This window comes from Cnephaeus nilssonii, assembly GCF_951640355.1.
Source record: "Cnephaeus nilssonii genome assembly, chromosome: 9".
Classification (NCBI taxonomy): Eukaryota; Metazoa; Chordata; class Mammalia; order Chiroptera; family Vespertilionidae; genus Cnephaeus; species Cnephaeus nilssonii.
The window spans coordinates 95,704,800-95,721,426 of record NC_137080.1 but is presented as its reverse complement, the minus strand read 5'-3'; the positions used below and the strand labels follow the sequence as shown (position 1 = coordinate 95,721,426).

The 16,627-nt window shown below is 60.2% G+C and overlaps 3 protein-coding genes across 9 annotated transcripts; 2 read left to right on the top strand and 1 right to left on the bottom strand.

Moving 5' to 3' along the window:
• Window positions 1-874: 874 nt before the first annotated feature.
• PRRT1 (proline rich transmembrane protein 1) lies at window positions 875-3,437 on the bottom strand (the record flags this gene model as incomplete). Its single annotated transcript, XM_079781657.1, has 4 exons — window positions 875-1,192; window positions 1,356-1,541; window positions 2,063-2,601; window positions 3,419-3,437. 4 exons carry the CDS (start codon window positions 3,435-3,437, stop codon window positions 1,016-1,018), a joined length of 921 nt encoding a protein of 306 aa, XP_079637783.1. The 3' UTR covers window positions 875-1,015.
• Window positions 2,216-13,286, top strand: PPT2 (palmitoyl-protein thioesterase 2). Of its 4 annotated transcripts, none has more exons than XM_079780883.1 (9): window positions 2,216-2,284; window positions 6,291-6,487; window positions 6,733-6,886; window positions 7,329-7,424; window positions 7,520-7,627; window positions 8,350-8,433; window positions 8,550-8,634; window positions 12,376-12,430; window positions 12,593-13,286. In XM_079780883.1, exons 2-9 carry the CDS (start codon window positions 6,299-6,301, stop codon window positions 12,734-12,736), a joined length of 915 nt encoding a protein of 304 aa, XP_079637009.1. In that variant the 5' UTR covers window positions 2,216-2,284; window positions 6,291-6,298; the 3' UTR covers window positions 12,737-13,286. The 4 variants fall into 4 exon arrangements, with proteins under 4 accessions (XP_079637009.1, XP_079637007.1, XP_079637010.1 ...); XM_079780881.1 differs by lacking the exon at window positions 2,216-2,284 and adding an exon at window positions 4,731-5,464; XM_079780884.1 differs by lacking the exon at window positions 2,216-2,284 and adding an exon at window positions 5,359-5,493.
• A 203-nt stretch (window positions 13,287-13,489) lies between these two features.
• On the top strand, window positions 13,490-16,517 carry EGFL8 (EGF like domain multiple 8). 4 transcript variants are annotated; one of them, XM_079780880.1, is made up of 9 exons: window positions 13,490-14,309; window positions 14,785-14,907; window positions 15,099-15,221; window positions 15,324-15,436; window positions 15,530-15,625; window positions 15,716-15,886; window positions 15,956-16,035; window positions 16,113-16,266; window positions 16,377-16,517. In XM_079780880.1, the coding sequence occupies exons 1-9, from the start codon at window positions 14,197-14,199 to the stop codon at window positions 16,424-16,426; spliced, it is 1,023 nt and encodes a 340-aa protein (XP_079637006.1). In that variant the 5' UTR covers window positions 13,490-14,196; the 3' UTR covers window positions 16,427-16,517. The 4 variants fall into 4 exon arrangements, with proteins under 4 accessions (XP_079637006.1, XP_079637005.1, XP_079637004.1 ...); XM_079780879.1 differs by having other exon boundaries at window positions 15,324-15,625; XM_079780878.1 differs by having other exon boundaries at window positions 15,324-15,625; window positions 16,113-16,429.
• The last annotated feature ends 110 nt before the right edge of the window (window positions 16,518-16,627 follow it).

Sequence of the window (16,627 nt, the reverse complement as noted above, 5' to 3'; positions counted from 1 at the left end):
TGGCAGGATCCCAGGGACCCTCCCGGCTGCATGTGTGTGTGTCCCTCTCTCTGGTGTCCTGAGACCTGTCAGTCTCCTTCCCCACCACACCCCAAGGGGAAATGGGAAGAGATGAAAGGGGGAACCAAAAGAGCAGGGTCTTTGCTAGGCTGTAGCCATCGGAATTCCGGGTAATAAATCCACTTAGATCTTTAATATTGGCTTTCAGAAATCCACACACACACTCACACACATCAGAACAAGGCGGGACTGCCGGGGAGCGGGAGCGGGCCGGCTCCCCCCGACATTGGCAGGCCCGCAGCCTGGGGTCCCTTCTGCCGGCCGCTCGGGGAATATTTACAGGGATCGGCACGGAATCTTCCTCCCAGCGTGAAGGCTCCTAAACTGGGAGCCTCCCAAATTTCATCCCAAGAAACAAAACAAAAATAGAGGTTCTGGGATTAGCAAGAAACGCGGTGGAGACGCGGGTGTAGGAGACGAGAACCTGCTGGCAAACACGGGAGTGCGCGTGGGCCGTGGCCGCGCCCAGGCGGGGTCCTCACGCCGCGAGAACGGGAGTCTGTCGGTCTGGGGCGAGGCCTGGTGCCCCAAACCCAATCGCCGGCCCGAAGCGCCCCGCGAGGAAGAGAAGAAGGCGGAGCCTGCCGACCTGGAGGCGGGGTTTTTCGGAGCCGGGGCGGAGCCTACGGAGGAGGCGGGGTTTGCGGGACTCGTCTCCGGGCTTCGCGGAGGACTCCCCGCAGCTTCCGCGGGGGCGCTGCTTTTCTGGGGGAGGGGAGTCTGGGACGACTGGGGCCCGGCGTTGGGCTGGGATCCAGGGAAGCGGCGCCCTTGGGAGTGTGGGCTTTGGCGAGGTTCCTGAGGAACTGGACTCGGAGCGTGCCCGCACCGCGAGAGCTTCGGCGGAGGCCGAGTTTAGGGTGCATCCGAGTCCGGCAGCCCCGGGGGCGGGTGTGCAGGGCGCCCCCGGGGTCCGCGGCGGGACTGCAGGACGCGCGGCGGTGGAGGGGCGCCCTCACGGGTCCCAGTAGTTCTCGTGGTGCTGCGCGGCGATGATGATGACGACGGTGAGGATGGTGCAGAGCACCATGGCCGCGATGCCCACCGCCAGGGAGATGAAGGAGAAGTTCCGCGCCTCGCGCGAGGCGATCTCGGCCGACACCATGTCTCCGCGCGCCAGGGCCGTGCGCACCTGCGGGCGGCGGCGGGGACGCGGGTCAGAGAGCTGCCGCCCGCCCGCCCGCCCGCCCGCCCGCCCGCCCGCAGGCCGCAGCCCCCCTCTAAGTGGCTCCCAGACGCCCGGCTCCTGGGCCTAAGAGCCGAGTGAGCCTCCGCTCCGAACGCCCCACCCGTACCTGCACCGCCTTGAAGATAGCGATGATGCCCGTGGGCCAGAAGCAGCAGATGGTGGTCAGCACGGCGATGGGCATGTAGTCGTGCGGCGGGCGCCTGGGCTCCAGCAGGGCCAGCCCCGGGCCCTGCGGCGGCGCGGGCAGCGTGGAGGGGACTCCCGCGCCCCCTGGGGTCCCGCCTGCATAGGGCTGTGTAAGGGGGGGGGGGCGGCGTCATGCGGACCCTCTCTGGGCCCCACAATGTTCCGCTTTGGAAGGGCGAGTTTTACAGCACAGTTCGTGCACGTGGCTTCCAGAACCCCCATCCAGTCCACCTAGGCCCCTCTCCTCCCTTCATTGTAGCCATTAACCCCATGTCCTCGGGGTAACCCTGTATCCAGGGGTTCTCCAACTTCCCTCCCCCGAGGTATCGCCCCTCCGGCGCTGCCCGCCTCACTTCAAACCTTGTTTCTTCTCTCCAGATCCCTCCCTGGCCTCCCCACTCACTCGGTCCCAGGTTCCTGCTCCCTCAGCTGTTCCGTTCCCCTCCCAGGCCACGGTCTCTGACCGCACTGACGGCCGGAACCCCCCCCCCCCCCGCCTTCCCCCAGCCCCCCCCCCCAGGCCTTAGCCTAGGCCGCCAGGTCCCCTGGCCCGTTTCCCCATCCCACCGGCCCCCAGGGTGTCCCCACCGCGCCCTCCCCCCTCCGGGCCCTGCCCGCCGCACTCACCGCGCCCACGGGGTAGACCGGCACGTAGGCGGTGCAGGGCTGCAGCTGCAGGGGGTACCCCGGGGCCACGTAGCCCCCCAGCGGCAGCGTGCCCACCGCCCCGGGGTGCGTCGGCACCACGAAGCCGGGGGCCTGGGCTGTGTGCGAGGGCGCCGGCGGGGGCGGGGCGGCGGCGGCGGGCGGCGGCGGGGGCAGCGGGCCCTCGAAGCGCGTCTCCTGCAGGTAAGGGTCGGGTGGCATGCGGGGCAAGGTGGCGCAGCCGGGCGGGGGCGCCCCGGAGGCCGGGCCGGGCGGGGCGTGGTGTGGGGGCCGCGGCAGAGTGGCGGAGAACGAGGGCCCGCGCGCGGCGGAGGCCCCGGAAGCCGCCAGGCCGCCGGCCCCGAGGCGCGGGAGGGTGGCGGTGCCCGACTGGTGGTAGTGGTGGTGGTGGTGGTGGTGCGCGGGGGGCGCCGCCTGCGGGGGCGGGGCGGGGGGCTCGGCGGGCGGCTGCGGGGCGTTGTAGGGCGGCGGGGAGGTGTGAGGGACCGAGTCCGGGAGGCCTGGGGCGGCGAGCCGAGGCGGGGTCCAGGGGCAGGTCAGGGCGGGAGGGGGAGGGTTGGGGGAGACAGAGGGTCCGGGATGGAGGAAGACAGTGGGAGAGACAGAGGAGATAGGTGAGAACATCTCATGTTGGGGGCAGGAGTGGGCTTGTATCTAGGCCACCTGTGCCCCCCCCCCCCACTTCTGTTTCTCCGTCTAGTTTTGAGGCCACAGCTCTCTGCTCCTCACAGCGCGGTGCCCGCAGCGCTCACCGGCGGAGCCCGCGCTTGGCTGTGGCTGCCTCGGGCTGCCTCTCTGAGCTAGTCCTGCGCGTGTACATGTGGACATGCAACACCGCTTTAACATGTGTCAGTTCCACACTGTGCGAGCCATGCAGGCTGACACGGCCCACCGCCATGCCTTCAGGGGAGGGGCGCCCCAGCCTCTCTGGGAATCTCAGTGCTTCTTTAGGGCTGACAACGAAGGGTCTCTCCTGGATTTTACTCCCCTAACAACCCGCGTCTGATAGGGTCTCCATACCTCCCCACTGGATGTCCCCAAGCCAGCCAGTGCCATCTGTCACTCCCTGCAGCACCTGGCTGATGCTAAGCCACTCTCCCACTTCCCTGACCGCTTCAGCCTACCCCCTGCTGCCCACGTTGGCAGGGACCGAGGCTGAAACTGGAAGGAGAAAAGGAAGAGGAGGGGGTTTAGGGGTGGCTGAGAGCTGGATAGAACCCGCTAGGAAGAGGTAAGGGAGGGGGTTGGAGCGGAGGGGAGGGGGAGGGGGGTTAGGAGACCGCGGAGGGAGTGGGAGGTTTTGCTGTGGATTCTTACCTGACTTTTCTGATGACATGCTTGCAGTCTCTGTCTCGCTGGGTCAGGGTCTCTGTAGCTGGAGTCGGGGTCTCCAACTGGAGCTGGAGTCGGGGTGCAGGGATTGCGCAGCCAGCAGCGCAAGAGATGGAGAGAAGACAGCCTCGGAGGGTGGTGGTGGAGGGGGGGCAGAGGGAGAACAGGGAGGGGGGGAGCTTAAAGGGACCGAGGCGGGGTTGGGGGAGCTCTTCAGATGTACCCCCACTCGTCTCTCCTCCTCTCACCCCAGCATTCAAGCCCCCAGTTTGGGCTCCCTTGGAGTTGTCATGGAAACAGGGAGGCAAGCAAGACCAGGCAAAGTGGGTGGGACTAAGGAAAGGAAGGAGGGAGAGAGAACACTCTAGAGCCTGCCGCTCTGAGGCTGGCGGTAGTGATCAGCTGTGGGAGGGATCCAGTAGGTGCTTCACAGACTCCATACCCAGCTCCCTGCAGGTCTGGCTCACTCCAGGGAGGCCTCTCCCCCCAGATTCCCCCAGAGCCCCGCCAGGTCCCAGAATCTTCTCTCAAATCCTTGCCCCTAGTCTCCTCACTCCAGGAGAGACAGCTGTGTATGAGGAAGGTGTATATGCAGAGTTGAGACCTGTGATGGCCTGGAAAGTTCCCGGGGTTATAGCCTCAACCCGCCACCCAGGCCTGGGCGAACGGGGAAGTAAAGTGGGAGGCTCCGGCTGTAACAGTTGGGAGAAAGCTCCCCCCCCCCCCACCATGGGAGGGGGCAGGACGGAGGGGAAGCTTGGGGATGCACAGATACTTCCTTCCCCGGGCGGGCGAAGGAGCTAAAGCACTTTGGGAGAGGGAGAGGCGAAGGGGCTGCTCATTTCTGGCCGCTGGTTTGGGAAGATGTACTTGATCCCCTTTTCTCCCTTTGCTTACGGGCTTCTTAGAGTTCCTGGGCCTGCCAGTGTTCAGATCCATTTCTTACCACCCCCTCCCCCCCACCCCCCGGGCCAAGACACAGAGTCCTTCTCCTGGGCTGTGTCCTTCCCCTTCATGTCTGAACAGACTACAGAGCTAGCTGAATGGAGACCCTCAGCTGGGCCTGAGGCTGCAGAGATTTAAATCACGGCTCCTCATTCTGGTTTTTATGGTGTTTGTGTGAGCCCCAACCTGTACCACCACCTCATCCTCATTCTACACAACTCAGAGCTCAAGTTGGTGATTGGGAACTACTTTAGACGGGCAAAGACCCTGTGAACAAGGGAGGGGTTCAGACAATCTGGGAAGTTCTTTTCTGAAGGGAAACACCTTTGAGTGCTAAATAAAAGCTCTAACGGGGGCTCTGGTGTCCAAGAAACTCAGTAAGTGTCTGGAGGCTTTGATAGAAATAAACGGCAAAGATTTATCCAAGGATCTTAGGGTTGGCAACCTGGTAACACAATTAGGCAATACTTGGAGTGTTCCTGGGAAGAAGGAAAAGCTTGTAGGGTACATTTTTCAGAAGAACCAGTTCATTCTTAGCCTCTGGATGGTAATCCTCTAGATGGCCAGTGGTCTTCACACTGGTGTCAGGTGGTCTGGATATCAGAGTAGTTTCTCAGTTGTCTGGAGGTCTGAGGTATATGCAGGCATTGATGCAGGGCTAGAAAGTTCCAAAGTTTAAGTTAAAACAAGAATAGAATCCTTTCTTCATACCTCAACCTGCTTACCATGAGTAGCTTAGCAGCTTGGCCACAGCGAGTTCATTTTTTTCATTGAGTTCTTCATGGGTACTGGGTAAGGGTCACAGGTGGAGGGTGGGGATGCCTGGGGCTTGGGAGTCTGGCCTGGTGGGAGGGTCTGGGTGGGGAGCCGCCCGGGAGCTCCCAGCTAAGGGCCAGGTTGTGGGGGTCGTCCTGGTTGAAAGTCTGGTCGAAACCACGCTGGCAAGCGTGAGTCAGAGCCGCCTCGGGAGCCCTCCACCCCTGAGGGGTGGATCCTTCACGGAGCCGCAGAGAGGGCAGGAGAAACTGGGCCAGGCTGCTCTCAGCTCGAGGGGCCAGGAGGACTCTCCGCGTCTCGGGAGACAAGGCACGACACGCACTTCAGAATCAAGAGTTGTAAGAGGCCGGGCGGCCGGGCGGGCAGGGCGGGCGGGGCTCGCCCGACTGGCTCCAGCCCTGAGCAGGCGGCGGCGAAGCGCGGAGGACTGCCCTTCCCCGGGAGGGAACGTCGGGTTCCCTGCGGAGCCGGACCCAGAACCGGGCACTGGGGCGAAGGCCTTCTCTCTATTCGCAGGACCTCTTTGCTGCTTCTTCCTCTCCTCGCCGTCAAAATGGGTCGCTCCGCCCATGTCCTCCCCCGCTCCTAGGGCGCAATGGAAAGTTCCAGGGTCCCTCCGGTCCCCGGCCTGCGTTGCCTGGGACGCTGGCACGGTTGCCAGGGAAAGCCCCGGAAATGACGTCTGAGCGCGACCCCGAGCAGCCTCCCCGCTCCCCCCCCCCGTCACTCCCGGGCGCACGCCGTCCTCCCCCCGCCCCCCCCCCGGGCTTCCAGACCCGGGAGAAGCCAGCAGCGGGCGGGCGGGCGGAGCCGGGCCGGTGGGAGTGTGCGCGCTCCCTGGGACCGGCTGCAGCTCAGAGGTCCCTCCTGCCAAAGCCGGCGGTGCCTGGCGGGGACGACGCTTTAGGGACGTCCCCGCCGGAGCACCGTCCCCGCCGAGTTGGGGGCGGGGCTTCGGTGCGCGTCGCTGCGTCTGCGTGGTAGGGGGTGTGTTTGTGGGGAGACCAGAGTAAGTTAAAAGTTGGCTGTTCTGTGACCAGGACCTGGGTGGGCCCGGGCGGGAGAGGCTTGACCGCGCGCTGTCTGTCCGAGGGCAGGGGCGTTGTCATCGCTCACGAGCCTCATCCCCCCTCAGGTGCGAGCATGCTGGGGCTCCCGGGGCCTCGGCCGCCCCCGGCGGGGATCCTGCTCGCGCTGCCCTTCCTGCCGCTGCTGCTGCTGCTGCCTGCAGCCCCCGCGCCCCATCGCGCTTCCTACAAGCCGGTCATCGTGGTGCACGGGCTCTTTGACAGCTCGTACAGCTTCCGCCACCTGCTGGACTACATCAACGAGGTCTGGCCGGGGACGCCTGGGTGCGGGCGGGCGTTGGAGGCGTCGCGGTGGCTGGGGAGGAAGCGTGCGGAACTGAAAGCCGCCCCGCTGGGCCTGCCCGGTTCCTCGGGAGCTGGTGCTGGACTGGGGAGAGGGGTGGGGGACGGACCCCCGGTTCTGCAGGGCACAGGAGGCATTGGCGCAGCCAGGGTGGCGTGGAGGGCTTTGCAGGTCGTCCCCAGCTGCAGCATCGCCCCTTCCCACAGACACACCCTGGCACCGTGGTGACCGTGCTTGATCTCTTCGATGGGAGAGAGAGTTTGCGGCCCCTGTGGGAACAGGTGCAAGGGTTCCGAGAGGCTGTGGCCCCCATCATGGCAAAGGCCCCTCAAGGGGTGCATCTCATCTGCTACTCGCAGGGTAGGTGCCCCCCTAATCCTAAGCACTCTCTGAAGCTTGATCCTTATCTGAGGGACACGTCCTAGAGTCCCCTTTTCGGAACCACACTGTCCAGCAGGGCCCTGGTGCCTGAGCCCTCCTTTTCTGACTTCCCTCAGCCCCTGGGTCTCACTTCTGTGTCCTCCGTGGACCCAGTACTCCCCCTCCCTTCCCCATTACTCATGGTTCTCGGACCAGAGAGATAGTGAGAGGGGCGGTGAAAAACACCTAGAGTTAGAGTCAGAACCCCGAATCCCAGTCTGGCTCTTGGCCCTGTCACCTACGTGATAGGACCTTTTGCCACAGGCCGTGTCTGTGTTGTCCGGGCCTCAGTCTGCCTGGTGTACATTGTGGTGGGGGAGGCAGTGGGGACTGCTGGCCTGGCTGTCCCCGAATCCCTGCCCATGTGGTGGTCTTCCCACAGGCGGCCTGGTGTGCCGGGCACTGCTCTCCGTCATGGATGAACACAACGTGGATTCCTTCATCTCTCTCTCCTCCCCACAGATGGGACAGTATGGAGGTGAGTGGGAACGGGGGGCTTCATGCGGGCCCTGAGTTTGGGGGGCACAAAGTTTGGGGGTTTGGATCTACTTGGCGCTGCTGTTCTCTTGCCAGACACGGACTACCTGAAGTGGCTGTTCCCCACCTCCATGAGGTCTAACCTCTACCGCGTCTGCTACAGCCCCTGGGGCCAGGAGTTCTCCATATGCAACTACTGGCATGGTGAGTAGTCGATGCTAACCTGGACCTCCGTGGAGGGGTGCCCTGAAGGCTAGGGCCTGCTGGTCCCCCCTCTACCATAGCCAATAGCAACAATAATAGTGATAACTTATATTTATTGAGCACAAAATGCTTTATGTGTATCAGCTATTGTCTCAGAAAGTACCGTGTGGTGCAGAGGTCGGCAAGCTTTTCCTTTAAAGCACAGATAGTAAATGTTTTTAGTTTTGTAGGCCGCATAGTCTCTGTCACCACCCTCCGTCCCGGCACGCCTGTGTGGACGCAGCCGCGGGTCCGTGTCCCAATGCAGCTTCCTCACAGGAACAGGCCGTGGGCGAGTGCAGAAGCCTGCGGGCTTTTCAAGACCCTGGCTGCCGGGTCCGGGCCCCTGCGTTTGAAGTCTGAGCCTGCTGGGTGACTGAGTGTTCCTCCACCTTCCTGTGACTCAGTTTCCTCGTCTGTAAAAGAATAATGTAATACTTCCCTCACAGGATGGTTGTAAGCATTAAATAAATTAACGAGTATAAAATGCTTTGAACATACCTGGCTCATCGTAGGTGCTAGGTAAAGGTGTTTGCTGTCGTGTTCACGTGTATTGTTGTTGCTGCATTACATCACTGCTCACCTTGTCTATTACTGAAGCCTCCTGAATGGTCTTCCAGCGCCCGGTCCTGCCTCCTCTCCCTGCTTCTCTGACTGTCTTTCTGAATGCTCTTTGTTCCCAGATCCCCACCACGATGACTTGTACCTCAATGCCAGCAGCTTCCTGGCCCTGATCAATGGGGAAAGAGACCATCCCAATGCCACTGGTGAGGCCCCAGGCTTCCGCTTGGGTATCACTTTCTGCTTTTCTGACCCGCTGTGTTCCCCTCTCCCACCTGGCCTGGCCCCGGGACTGACGGGCTCTCTCCTTCCCAACCGGCAGCATGGCGGAAGAACTTCCTCCGCGTGGGCCGCCTGGTGCTGATCGGAGGCCCCGATGACGGTGTCATCACCCCATGGCAGTCCAGGTAACAAGAGGCTGCATGGCCTGAGATTCCCTAAGGACACCCCCTAGTCCCCATCAATCTCATCGCATACCTAAAACTGGTCCCCCTGTTCAGGGAATGCCTGTCAGCCAAGATCCAAACCTGGGAGTCCTCCCCCCACCCCTTGTATCTAGCCAGTCACTACATCCTGCGGATTCTATTTCCTCTCCATCCCTACCACCCCTAGTTTTATAAAAACCTTTTAACTTTGAAATAATTGTAGATTCATAGGAAATTGCAGAGATGGTTTAGAGAGGTCCTGGGTACCCTTCACCCAGTTTCCCAATGGCTGCATCCTATGTAACTATAGCTCAGTATCAGAAAACAGGAACTTGACATTGGCACGATGTGTGCAGACACTCCATGCCCTTTTAATCCATTTCCTATCACCTCTTTACGTTCCTGGTCCGCTGTGATTGCCTCCTCCTCGTCCCTTCCGTCCCGTTCCTCTGGGAAACCGGGTCTCCATGGCACCACGTGCGAGCCTCCGTTCCAGGTCTCCTGAGTGAGCTGAGGTGTCACTGACCTCCGTAGTCCCTCATTGAGCATGCGTGCCCTGGCGCTGTCCTGGGCCTGGGGAGTGCAGCTGTCAGTGAGGAGTCTGCTGTAATGTAGCTTTCATTCTAGAGGGGAGGCAGGTAACAGATGTAACTGTCTGTGTCAAGTAGGAGGGAAGTGAGGCAGGGGATCGGCTGTCAGGAACGGAGCCTGCTTTAGGGGTGGCCAGAGAAGCCCTCTGGGAAGAGCTGCCCTCTGCGCTGAGGCTGAGGCGGAAGGAAATCGGAAGGAGTTGTGCAACGGTGTGGGGAGTGGGCCAGGGACAAGGACAGCGCCTGCATGGACCCTGGGGCCGTGTGAACAGGGAGCCGGGGAGAGAGTGGGAGAGGAGGTTGAAAGCGGTAGCCGTTATGTTGAGCCTTTGTAGGGCAAAGTAAGGCCTTTCTTTTTAAAAAATATACACAAAATAAAACTTGCCATTTTTTATGTATGTATTTATTTTTACAGAGAGAGAGAGAAAGAGCGGGCGAAACATCAATCTGTTGCCGAGAGAGAGAGAGATCCGTTGCCTCCTATATGTGCACCGAACCGACCAGGGCTCGAACCCAAAATCTGGGTATGTACCCTGACTGGGAATTGAACCTCACCACCTTTCGGTGTACGGATGACACTCCAACCTGCAGAGTCACACCAGCCAGGGCAAAATTTGCCATTCGTAAATGCACACTTCAGTGGCATGAAGTACATTCACATTATTGTGTGACCATCATCACCATCCATGTCCAGGACTTTTTTTTTTCTCCCCAAACTGAAATTCCATATCCATTAACACGAACTCCTCAGCCCAGCCTTCCCCAGCCCCCAGCAACCACCACCCTTGACTGTATATTCTGAGTAAAATGGGAAGACATTGGAGGGTTTTGAGTGAAGGTGTAACATCCCTTATAATAATAGTAAGAGATGGGATTTCTTTACATTTCATTTCAGATCTACGACCCTATAAAGATAGTAATAGCTCACAGTTATGTAGCACCTTTAAATAAAGCTCACTTAATCCTCAAAACGACCTTTTAGGAAACTTGGGTGCAGAGAGATGGAATTCCTTGCTTACGTTCAGAGAGTTAGTACGTGGTGAAGTCAGGCTGTCTCTCTGTAGCACGTGCTCCTTCCTCGCTGCCAAGGAGGTGTTGCTCACATAGGACCCGGGGAAGGAGCGTGCCCAGCGGCACACAGTGGGGAGTGTGGCAGAGCTGGAGAGCAAGTCCAGGTCTGTGCCCTGCTGCTCTCCCAGCCGGGGGACATCCAGCTTCTCCCATGGCCTCCAGGCCTCCAACCCAGCCCCCCCACCCCCCCACCCCCCGCCCTGGACCCAGCTGCGCCTCCCCTCCGCGCCTTTGCTCTTGCCTTCCATTGGCCTGCAGCAGCCTTCCCTAGTCCAGGGTCATCGCGGGGAAGCCTTTGTTGGTGCTCTAAACCAGGGGTGCTCTGAACCGGGCAGGCCCGATAAGGCCCCGGAAATCGTTTGGTCTGGCCTGCCAAGGCATTAGGGGGTTAATTAAATGTTTGACCGAACACAGCAGGCTAATGTTTAAGTCGATAATTTGGTATGGCCATCGAATCACGTTATAAATATCCAAATGGCCCTCGGCAGAAAGAAGGTTCCCCACCTGCTCTACACGAAGGCGGTGGCTTTTGTCTTTGCTCCTGTGGCCCATTGGACTGAACTCTTAGCAGCATTCAGTTATTCACTGCCAGCATCCACTCAATGCTCGTGCCAGTCATATATTCTTAATGAAGAAACATGTTCAGACCTTTAAAAAATTTTTTTAAATATATATTTTTATTGATTTCAGAGAGGAAGGGAGAGGGAGAGATAGAAACATCAATGATGAGAGAGAATCATTGGCTGCCGCCTGCATGACCCCTACTGGGGATTAAGCTCCCAACCTGGGCATGTGCCCTTAACCAGAATTGAACCCGGGACCTTTCAGTCCGCAGGCCGATGCTCTATCCACTGAGCCAAGCCAGCAAAGGCTTAAGATCTTTTTATTTTGAAACAATCTCATATTTAAGAAGTTACCAAAGTAGTACAAAGCAATCTCTTATACTCATCACCTAGTGTTTATAAATACACATTTCAGAGAGGAAAGGAAAGGGAGAGAGGTAGATGCATCAGTGATGAGAATCGTTGGTTGGCTGCCTCCCACACGCCCCCTGCTGGGTGTGTGTGAGCCGTTTGAGAGCAGGTTGACAACATCTCTTTATCCCTAAAACTGGAGTATGTCTGCATATTTCCTATATACAGGGCATTTTTTTTTTATGTCTGCAATACAATTATCAAAATCAGGAAATTAACATTGATATGGTACTCTATAGACCTAATTCAAATTTTTCTAATTATCTTTTAAAAAAATGTTTCTGTTGATACTTTAGAGGAAGGGAGAGGGAGAGATAGAAACATCAATGATGAAGCAAGAATCATTGATCAGCTGCCTCTTGCATGCCCCACATTGTGGGTTGAGCTGGGCCCTCCCGGGCTTGAGCATGTGCCCTGATCGGGAATCGAACCATGATCTCCTGGTTCATAGGTCGACACTCAAACCACTGAGCCACGCCGGCTGGGCTGTCTTTTTAGGGGAAAACAAAATTCTAGTGCAAGATTAAACCCAGGGTCATGTGTTAGTTTTCATGTCTTTTCAGTTTCTCTTAATCCTGAATACTACCCAAGTCCTCTTGTCCGGGACACTGATACTTTTGAAGTGTATGGACCATCTATGTTGTAGAATGTCCCTCAGTTTGGGAATTCAGCGAAGTGATGCCGTGTCTTGCGTGCGTCACCTCATGGGGTGCATGATGTCCCGTTAAATATGTTGAGTGTTCTCCCTGCTGCCTGTCTCCCCAACAGGCTGTGAGGTCTTTTTCTTTTTTTAAAATATATTTTATTGATTTTTTACAGAGAAGAAGAGAGAGGGATAGAGAGTTAGAAACATCAATGAGAGAGAAACATCGATCAGCTGCCTCTTGCACACCCCCTACTGGGGATGTGCCCGCAACCAAGGTACATGCCCTTGACCAGAATCGAACCTGGGACCCTTGAGTCCGCAGGCCGACGCTCTATCCACTGAGCCAAACCGGTTTTGGCAGGCTGTGAGTTCTTAAAGGACCCTACCCCACCTTGATTTTCTCCAACTCTCCTGATAATGGCCCGCCCCCATCTCTTTGTAGCTTCTTTGGTTTCTATGACGCAAATGAGACGGTCTTGGAGATGGAGGAACAACTGGTGAGTCCCTGGGGTTTCTTCACGCCCCTCCCAGCTGTCTCTAGCCCCCCCACTGCTGACTCCGGAGCCCAGGGGATCACCCTGGGAAGGGGCCTGGGACTCGGCGGGCACTCACGTTGTCTCTCCCTGTGTCTTTCCCCCGTGCCCCTTCACCCCGCAAAGGTTTATCTTCGGGATTCTTTTGGGCTGAAGACGCTCTTTGCCCGGGGGGCCATAGTGAGGTGCCCCATGGCTGGCATTGCCCACACGGCCTGGCACTCCAACCACACCCTTTACGAGACCTGCATCGAGCCCTGGCTCTCCTGAGGGCACGCCCACGGGGCCCAGAGACCGAGTGCTGGATTGGAGAGCAGCTGCCTGTGACCATGTCATTACTGCACCCTGACTGCCCCCACCGGCCAGGGCTCCCAGACCCCTCTGCTCTGTGAATGACAACTCCTGGTCTCCCCCACCTCATGTCTTCATTTGGGGGTGGCTCCATGCTCTCCCATCCTCCCAAGGCTGAGGTTGGGAAGTGAGAAACCAGGTTTTTAACTTACGGCTGCTCCTCCATCTCTGGCTGTACAGGAGGGGGCCCCAGCCTGCCCACCACAGGGGTCTCCTCCCAGGCTGCTCAGGACATTGTTACTCTGTTCCCGCTGAACTCCCCATTGTCAGCCCTCCCCCCCAGGAAGGACTACCCAGGAGAGCGGGGTCCACGGCTCCCCTGTGGGTACAGTTCCATTCTTGAAGTGTCAATGTTGGGGAATATCTGTGGCCTGCGAGGCCCATCTCAGGTTTGGGGATCCCCCAGTCCCTATGTTCAGTGTTGGGGTACTTCCTGGGAGCCTACTTTCTTTGAGGCCCCAGCCCCCCTTGAATGGGTGTTACCTTGTATTTATGGAAATAAAGTTCCATTTCCTCAGTGTGGCTTGGCTCATTTCCAGGTGAGAGGGACCTGGCTCCCCAAAAAGGGTGGGAATGGAGAGCCCGAGGCCTGGGTGCCCGGATGCCTGGTCTGGGGTGGGACCCCTGGTGTTTCCGCTCTCTCAATGCCCATTCTGTGTGGGTTCCTGATTCTCTGTGGGTTCTTTCCTGCTGAGGACAATTCTCTTCCTGTCCCAGGCTGAGATTGGGGGGCTGAGCCCAGGGTCCCAGTGGTTTGTGCCCCAGCTTCATGGATGGAATGTCCTTGCCACCCCAGGCCAGCCCGGGGGAAGGGTCAGGGGAAGCATTTCTTGAGCCCCTTTCTAACCTTTGCGGACCAGAGCTGGGTGAGGGCGGACAATGAGCCTCCTCTTCCTGGAAAGGAGGAATTCTGATGGAGACAATAGGGCCCTGTCTACTGTGGCCGAGGGGGCGGTGGCTGACTCAACTGTGCCCCCTCCCAGGCCCTGACAAATGTCATCAAGAAATGGGGTCAGTTTTCCCCTAGTGCCCTGGCTTGCCCCCTGCCCCTCTGTGATGACTTCCCTTCTTTCCTCAACTGATCTTGCCTCTTCTCCCATGACCTGACCCCACTGTGTTCTCTGCCAGCCCTTTCCCTGCCCCCCAGTTCTCCCCCGGTCTGTGTTGGGTTTAAGGGGGAGGCTAGGACCAAGGGTACTGGTAGTGTTATATAGCAAGTAGCCTCTGCTGATTTGGGGGGTCCAGAAAGAAGGGGCCTCAGGAAGTTGGGAGGATACTTCTAGGGGGCCCTGTGCCGGGGTGGGGAAAGTGGTGAGACTTGGAGCCCACTGAGCACACCAAGCTGGAGCTCTAGGGGGAGCCTGTGGGAGGGGGCAGGAATGGGAGGGCTCTGTGGCCCAGCCCCTCCTCTCAGCAGCCCAGCCTGCCCACCAGTCGAGCTGCTGCTGCTGAGGCTGGTGGGCCTGACTCTCCCAGAGAGAGGGAAAGGCAGGTGGGCATGGAATGTCGATGGGGAAAGGGGGGGTCATTCAGAGCCTTGGAGTGAGTGTGAGTTGGGGTGCTGTCTGGGTGAGGGGTGTATGTGATGGCATGGTGTGGGGGTGTGAGGGGAGTAGGCGTGTGTTTGCAGTGTGAGTTTGTGTGGAAGGAGGGAGGGGCGTGGTGAATACCTAAGGTTGTGAAGGTGGGGAGATTACGGTGGAAGAGGGCATGTTAGAGATCAGAGGGTCCTGAAGGGCAGGGCAGTGTGTGTGCAGAGGGGAGGGGGGTGGCAGCTGGGAGCCTGTCCGGTGCTAAAGGAAGGGTGCCGTTAGGTAAGCACGCCCCCGTGCCGCGATCCTGGTGACTGGTGCAAGTGTACACGAATGAACGTGTCCCCTTGGAGGGCACCGCAGGCCGCTTGGGCGGGGCGGGAGCTGGAGAAGGGAGCGGGCGGGAAGGCCGTCCTTCACCTCTCCTTCCCGCAGGCGGCAGTCTGGAGTCAGGAGCGTCATGGGGTCCAGGGCTGAGCTGTGCGCTCTCCTAAGCGGACTCTCACTCCTCCTCCTGGTGTCAGGCCAAGGGTCCAAGGGTGGATCCCTCAAAGAGAGGTGACAACGAGGGGGCGGGGCAGGGCAGGGGCAGGGGAGACTGGGTGGGGCTTCACAGGGGCCAACAGAGTTTAGAATGGGGGCGAGGCTGTCAGCTGAAGGGAGGCCTGGGCCTCGGGGAGCCTGCAGGGCTCCGGGCTCCCCAGGGCCTGGCCCACTCAACGCCTCCCACCTCCCCCGCATGGGTGCAGCCAGGGGGTCTGCTCCAAGCAGACGCTGGTGGTCCCGCTCCGTTACAACGAGTCCTACAGCCAGCCCGTGTATAAGCCCTACCTGACCCTGTGCCCGGGAAGGCGCATCTGCAGCACCTACAGGTGAGGGATGGGAGCTTGGGTCCCGGGGTCTTTCAAGAGGAACCCCAAGAACCCCGACCAGGACCCCTATGTCGGGGTCCAGAGCCGGGCACTGTGCTCCAGGACCACGTACCGCGTGGCGTGGCGGGAGGTGCGGAGGGAGGTGCGGCAGACGCACGCCGTGTGCTGCCAGGGATGGAAGAAGCGGCATCCGGGGGCGCTCGCCTGTGAGGAAGGTGAGGCTGGCTCTTCCTGGGCCTGGGGCGGGGCGCCCGGGGTGGCCAGGGAGCCCGCGGGCCCGTTCCAAACCGCCCTTCCTGCGCCCCCAGCCGTCTGCGCCAAACCCTGCCTGAACGGAGGCGCCTGCGTGCGGCCGGACCGGTGCGAGTGCGCCCCCGGCTGGGGTGGGAAGCACTGCCACGTGGGTGAGTCGGATCGCCGCCTCCGGAGCGCCGCGCCCTCCCAGCCCCCGGCGCCCGCCCGCCCCGCTCAGCCCCTCCTCTCTCCGTCACCAGACGTGGATGAATGCCGGACTGGCGTGGCCCTCTGCTCGCACCGTTGCCTGAACACGGCGGGCAGCTTCTCCTGCGGCTGCCCCCACGGCCTGGTGCTGGGCCCGGACGGGCGCACCTGCCTGGCGGGGTCCCCGGAGCCTCCGACCAGCGCCAGCGCCCTCAGCGTGGCGGGTGAGCGGCGGGAGCGCGGGCCGCGGGGCGGCGGCGGCGGGGCCGAGGTCACGCTCTCCTCTGTGCCAGTTCGGGACGCGGAGCGGGATGAGGGCGCCCTGAGGCGAGAGATCCGTGAGCTGCGAGGGCGCCTCGAGCGGCTGGAGCAGGTGAGCTGGGCCCGGGGGCCTCGCCCGCGGGGCTGGGCGCGCCCACCCCAACCACCGAGGCGGCTCTTCCTTTGCAGTGGGCTGGGCAGGCCGGGGCCTGGGTCCGAGCGGTGCTGCCTGTGCCCCCCGAAGACCTGCGGCCGGAGCAGGTGGCAGAGCTGTGGGGCCGGGGCGACAGGATAGAATCTCTCAGCGACCAGGTGCTGCTGCTGGAGGAGAGGCTGGGCGCCTGTGAGTCCGCTTCCCCCAACTGCCCCCTCACTCGCCCCACGCCTTCCCGCCGGCGGCTCACTGTGGTTGGGTGACAGACCACAGGTCTCCCGTCTCCTGTCATTAACCAGGCTCCTGTGAGGACAACAGCCTGAGCCCAGGCCTCAAGGGGCGGCAGTGAGGACCCTCTGCAGAGCCCTGCCCCTAATTTACACAGAAGCTGGACCCACTAATCCTCTGGGACTCCCAGCTGGGGAGCTGCAGATAAGGTCACCTGCCACTAAGGAGCCACGTCTTGGCCGACTCCCTCCGGGTGGGAACTGCTTCTTCAACTTAACAAAGGCAGCTAGTGTCCAGATCTCAGTCTTTATTCTTGGTTCCT

What these genes read in the sequence shown, in the direction of transcription:
- EGFL8 (XM_079780877.1), top strand. Translation starts at nt 14,197, where the DNA reads ATGGGAGGGCTCTGTGGCCCAGCCCCTCCTCTCAGCAGCCCAGCCTGC. An exon ending in CCAGAGAGAGGGAAAGGCAG is followed by an intron (nt 14,310 to 14,784) that starts GTGGGCATGGAA and finishes TCCTTCCCGCAG; the next exon opens with GCGGCAGTCTGGAGTCAGGA. An exon ending in TGGGAAGCACTGCCACGTGG is followed by an intron (nt 15,626 to 15,715) that starts GTGAGTCGGATC and finishes CTCCGTCACCAG; the next exon opens with ACGTGGATGAATGCCGGACT.
- PPT2 (XM_079780881.1), top strand. Translation starts at nt 5,197, where the DNA reads ATGCCTGGGGCTTGGGAGTCTGGCCTGGTGGGAGGGTCTGGGTGGGGA. An exon ending in TCTCATCTGCTACTCGCAGG is followed by an intron (nt 6,887 to 7,328) that starts GTAGGTGCCCCC and finishes GTCTTCCCACAG; the next exon opens with GCGGCCTGGTGTGCCGGGCA. An exon ending in TGGAGATGGAGGAACAACTG is followed by an intron (nt 12,431 to 12,592) that starts GTGAGTCCCTGG and finishes CACCCCGCAAAG; the next exon opens with GTTTATCTTCGGGATTCTTT.